Source organism: Zingiber officinale, chromosome 5B, assembly GCF_018446385.1.
Source record: "Zingiber officinale cultivar Zhangliang chromosome 5B, Zo_v1.1, whole genome shotgun sequence".
NCBI classification, from domain to species: Eukaryota; Viridiplantae; Streptophyta; class Magnoliopsida; order Zingiberales; family Zingiberaceae; genus Zingiber; species Zingiber officinale.
Genome location: NC_055995.1, coordinates 57,088,870 through 57,094,693, shown reverse-complemented (window position 1 = coordinate 57,094,693; position 5,824 = coordinate 57,088,870). Strand labels below are relative to the sequence as shown.

The 5,824-nt window shown below is 34.2% G+C and overlaps 1 protein-coding gene and 1 long non-coding RNA gene across 3 annotated transcripts; both read right to left on the bottom strand.

The window, feature by feature from the left end:
- Positions 1 to 396: 396 nt before the first annotated feature.
- LOC121987419 lies at positions 397 to 1,343 on the bottom strand. Of its 2 annotated transcripts, none has more exons than XR_006113575.1 (3): positions 1,114 to 1,343; positions 927 to 1,034; positions 397 to 483 (listed from the first exon to the last, which is right to left on the bottom strand). It is a non-coding gene; the product is annotated as an uncharacterized LOC121987419 (long non-coding RNA). The 2 variants fall into 2 exon arrangements; XR_006113574.1 differs by lacking the exon at positions 397 to 483 and adding an exon at positions 818 to 846.
- A 519-nt stretch (positions 1,344 to 1,862) lies between these two features.
- Positions 1,863 to 3,777, bottom strand: LOC121987418. The gene is made up of 5 exons (XM_042541216.1): positions 3,651 to 3,777; positions 3,357 to 3,566; positions 3,169 to 3,261; positions 2,937 to 3,053; positions 1,863 to 2,530 (listed from the first exon to the last, which is right to left on the bottom strand). Exons 1-5 carry the CDS (start codon positions 3,756 to 3,758, stop codon positions 2,063 to 2,065), a joined length of 996 nt encoding a protein of 331 aa, XP_042397150.1. The 5' UTR covers positions 3,759 to 3,777; the 3' UTR covers positions 1,863 to 2,062.
- Between the last annotated feature and the right edge of the window lie 2,047 nt (positions 3,778 to 5,824).

The window sequence follows — 5,824 nt, the reverse complement described above, 5'->3', positions numbered from 1 at the left end:
CAGGTAACTGCTCAAAATATTTATCTAGCTCACCTCCTTTACGTGTAAATCCTAGTCTTCAGAAAACTGTCCATTAAGAAAGGAAACAATTCATGATGCTCAAAGTTAATCAGTTCATCATAATCTGACAAGTGTGTTAGTCCTACAGAAATGTGTTTACCAGCAAATGATATATATGTTTGAACATCTCAAAATCTTAAGATGTTGAAAAACATTTCATGCATTCCAGTATAAGAATAATAATAAAATAGAGATGTTCTACCTAGATGTCCTACACACTAAAGTTTTAATAATCATGATGTTTCCAGGGGTATATCTGTTAGGATCAGATTATGTAATTTGCATTATATGCAAATACTTGCCGAATAGATCAAGTCATTGTATGATTTTAAATACCTAGTCATAAATATAGTCTTGTATGCATTCTGCCCACTCGGAACGCACTTCATCAATTTCTTCTCTAGAGTACTGGGGTTTGATGAACTGTGAACAAAGATTAGATTAGTAAAAAATAATCAAAAGATGATACGTGCAAAATGATAAACACACAAATATTTGAGAAGATTGAGAATTGAATGTCAAATATTACTATTGATCGAAGTGAATCTCTCTCGATAGTTGCCAATTCTTCAATAATATCTCTCATATATCTCATCACATAAAAACCACACTGTTTCGCATCTGGTTGGCGAGGGCCCTATGTTAAAAACAAATTGTAAATGTCTAATATACATGTTTAATTGTTTGTAATTTAATCATAAGTAGACATGCATACCTTTACTACTTCCCATGTAACATGTTTTTTTCCCTTTTTTTCCCTTGTTTGAATTAAACAATCTTATGCTCCTTTATACATCAATAAGAATGGACATATGAGAGTTTTACTGATTAAAAAAATGCTTAATAAAATTAAAAAATGTACTCACATATCTACTACGTATTTCCAATCCTCGTCACGAATGCGATGACTAAGCGAATCCAACAAATAAACTGTCTCCTTATATGGATCAATGACAGTGAGAATCCAATGATAACTATGCACAAATCACATAATTATTGCATGCATATTTCTCGAAACAATAAATTAAAACTGATATTATAAGTCTTACTTACCCAACATTATGTGGCACCAAAACAAGTTGATTTCTTGATGCTTGACTCAGCTTATCTGCCAAAACACTAGCTCTTTCATTCAACTGCTCGAATTTGCTGTTTTTGTCCAGTCGAGTCACACATGCCACATATGGGATAATGTGTGGATTAACAAATCTGATTTTGTGGACATTGTTATATGTTTTCAGCTTTTTATAAAGATGCCTACCATTTCAAAATGAAGAATGTTACAATGCTAAATCAATAAAGTTTATACAATTTATATGGTAAACAAATAGAATAAGAAGACTTACCACATGTAAATTACTATACAATTTGCAGTTATGGGATCCAAATGATAAAAAGGAATGATATCTTCAAGGTGCACAAGGATTTCATATTGATCGTCAAAGAAACCCTCCTCACAAATCATTGATATATTTGTTTCATCATTTAGAGCACGGTTACAATAACAATACAGTAGATGCAATGACCTTGGCACACTTGATGAAATAATTGGGTTATTTCTTTGGACAACACTTCTTTTCCTTTGAGGATTCTAAAAATTACAAATGTACACATGTTAGGTGCAACACTAATCTTTGTTGGACAATTTAACTATAAATATAATATGACATTTACCTCATCTTGCATAACTACCAAGTTAGTCGGCCATCCCACATGTGTTCCAATAGCATCACCAATTGTATCACATTGATTTGGAATTGGACATGGCAATTGTGCTAATTCATCCACAGCCTTATCAATGGAGACACGCATACAATTAATAGGTAATGGAACACCATGAAGTAATTTACCAACCGCATTGACATGAACAATTGTACCATAGGCAACAATATTGCTCTTAGAACCCAATGTCAATGCAACCGGTTTACCCTAGAAGATAAGTAATCATGTTATAAATTGATGCAACTCATAGTTTCAATAATACTAAGTAATATAATGACAACTAAATATATACCTGGAAGAAATCATCATTGTTCAAAATTTGCATGTCATCATCATCCAAAGTTTCAATATTTGGGACACACTTTTCAATTTTGATATTTTCATCACTCATGGGATGCAACTTTACTGAGCAACTACCTTTTTCATCCGTATCTAAGTCGCATGCACCCTTTCTGAACATTGCTTCAAGTTTCTGTATGCGTTCATCTTGATTTGATATGCGTGCATTTTGTTGTGAGATTAATATCTTTGCCTCCATCAACTCTTTTTGTTGAAGGATAAACTGCTCATCAACAAGGTGTTTCTGCACTATGCTGCCAACATTAAAATAGAATGTTGGAGTGACATATCCTCCAACACCCCTCACACGCCCAGAATGCTCCTCAGATGAAAGTGCTTTTGAAAGGATATCCGTGTTTGCCTCTTCTAAGTGCAACTTACCCTCCCGTTTTTGTTGCACATAATCATCCTGCCATGCAAAAGAAAACAAAATAATTACTGGTAAATAACTCCCTATTAAGTACTAACACTAATATGGATATACAAAAGCAGATGCAGAAATCATCTATTAAGAAACGATTTTGATGCAGAAATCATCAATTAATAACTCCCTATTAAGAAAACAAAATGATTTTGATGCAGATGCAGATGCAGAAGCAGATGCAGAAGCAGATGAAACGATTTTAATGCAGATGCAGATTTTGATCAAGAAGCAGATGCAGATTTGGATGCAGATTTTGATTTTTTTCTGCAATGCTGTAGTGTACATAAATGTAACAATATATTATTGTTGCGACAATAAAGGACAGAGGCATAATAAAAACCATAAAGGCATAATAGATTTAGTAGGAAAGACGCATAATGAGCTTGCTTACAATCTTTTCTATTGCCATTTTCAAATCATCGCCTTCAAATTGCCCCTTCTTATTCATCCGTCCTTTCTTCCAAATAATCGCTCGATTAATCTCTTCATCATCACATAATTCATCTCCCTACAATCAAAATGTATAATATATACAACTTTATAAATCACATTAATAGATTTAGTAAGAATAAAATATAGGCAGATTCTAGATCATATTTACCGAATTAAGCAGAAATACTTACTATTTCATCAGCAAAACGAGCATAACCTTTACGGGCAAGCCGATGTGGGTATACATTCTGCTTTCTTCTCTTCTTTTGCTCATCACTTACTTTCTAGTTAATTGAACATTCCTCATATATACCAGCTTTAAAACTAAAATAGTGGCTTGTGATCAACTCAATTGAAAATAGCAAATTATAATCCTTACCTTGAAGTCGTCCGACATGCGACTGATTACAAACGCACTCCAATCATCTCGTGTAATACCATACCCAATTGGTGGTTCTTTCAACTCTTCCGGTTTAGCAAGCTTGCTAAAAATAAACTTATGAGTGAGGAGAGCTTTATATTGCCGCCACTTACTATTTGCCGAATTCAAACACCCCTTTTTCCATCTGGGGTCAACATTGTAACTCAACTATAAAAAATATTAACCCATTACATTAAATAGATCATAAACATATATAAGGTAATTAAAATTTTCAAAAGAAATTTAACTTACATTAACTGATTCCCATATTAAATCCTTAACGCCACTTGGAACTTGCTTCCATGACTTGTAACTTATCCTAACTTTTTCCCGAGCGAGAATGCCGATATAACTTTGCATTTCACTAGCAAAGTCTCCTATTGGCTGTCCAAATTTATTGAATTTTATATCCTTTCTAATTCCGTGGGCCCTTTGCCTAACCAGCTTATCCAAACGAGTGCGACCTCTTGAAGTTCTTGTTGTTTCGGTCTCTTGAGATTCCATTACTGTACCAGAATTTCCAGAATTTGCAGAATTTGCCATATTACCTTCTTTGGTCCCTACAATATTTCCATCTACCTGAATTCCCTTTCTTGTACTCTTTTTTCCACGAGATGTCATAGTTTCCACAAAGCAATGAAGAGATACAATTCCAGAATCTTGTTAAGTTCTTCAATGATGCAATTCCTGCATTATGCATTGACAACTTGTTAGCCATTCATAAAATTATACTATGCACTGCATTGGTAAATAAAGTACAGTAGTTTTCCATTTGCATCATACATCAATGTCATTCAAAATGCTACTCATACAAGAACCATAATAAAAAAAAAGGAACATGTTCCATCACTTATTTATTGATAACCCAAGTCCCATCACAATCTTCACGGCTACATGGTGGTTCTTTCTCATCTATTCCATCAACATCCATTGATAGAAACCCTCTTGTAAAACATTGGTAGTGGATTACATCATTTTCCAACTCATCATCATTTATATATTCAATGTTCTCCCTAGTAGGTGTTGCAAGTACAACATGCCATGTAGGCTCTTGAGGATCTTCAATGTAAAATACTTGCTTTGCTTGACTGGCCAATATAAAAGGGTCAGATTTGAATCCAATTCTCTTGAGATTTACCAGCGTGAAACCAAGATCATCAAATTTAATACCATTATTATTCTCAACCCAATTACATTTAAACATTGGAACTTGAAACTTTTGGTAATCAAGTTCCCATATTTCTTGAATGACTCCATAAAAAATCATGTCTGACACAACCGGATTTTTGTCCTTTGAACTAGCAACTTGCATTGTCTTTGCGACTAAGCTTACTCCGGAGTTTTGAACAACTCGTATATCATCACGCTCTTTTGTATGATAAGTAACCCCATCAATCAAATAACTAGAATACTTTAACACTTGATTGCTAGGTCCGCGCGCTATCCACTTCAATCTTTCTGATATTTGACTAGTGGAATGGCAAACTGCACTTGCAACCTATATTTCACAATGTGATAAAATTTGAACTTAGCTTTGAAAAAACCTATATTTCAAAACTTATGAAACTTACACGATCACGTAACCAGTTAATAAATGATCGGTTATGCTCATCTTGTAGCCACCTTTTGGACTTAGCCTTATGAGGAAATTTTGCATTCAAAAATGTCATGTGCTCCCTGATGAAATGATTAGGGATAAGTTAACCATTTGAATATAAGAAAAGTTCAAGAAAGTATTAATAAGTTAGAGAAATTACTCGATATAAGGATCAACATCATCATCATTTTCTAATACATAACGATGTGCTTGATGCAACTCATCATGACTAGGGGAGTGAATTACTGAACCAGATAGAGGCTTTATGAGTTGTACTCTTCGATGCCTTGATGGGATCCCAATTGTATGCACACTAGACAAGTAGTCTGAGCAAAATTCCACAGCCTCTTCAGCAATATAACTTTCGGCTATACATCCTTCAGGTCGATTGCGATTTCGCACATAGCCTTTCAAGATCTTCATGAATCTTTCAAATGGGTACATATGCCTATACCATACCGGTCCACATAATTTCACCTCCCGCACAAGATGGACAGTTAAATGAATCATAATATCAAAAAAAGATGGGGAAAATATTTTTCAAGTAAACACAATAGCATCACAATCTCTCTTTGCAAATCATCCAACTTTGAGACATCTATCACTTTATTATATACCACATTGAAAAATCCACACAACCGAATGATAGTATCTCTAACATGTTTAGGCAAGACACCACGGATAGCCACTGGAAGCAATTGTTGCATCAAAGTGTGATAGTCATGTGACTTAAGGCCAACAAGTTTCAAGTCCTTCATCGACACAAGGTTTTTAACATTGGATGAGTAACCTGTTGGGACCTTTATTCCTAACAAAGAATTGCAAAATT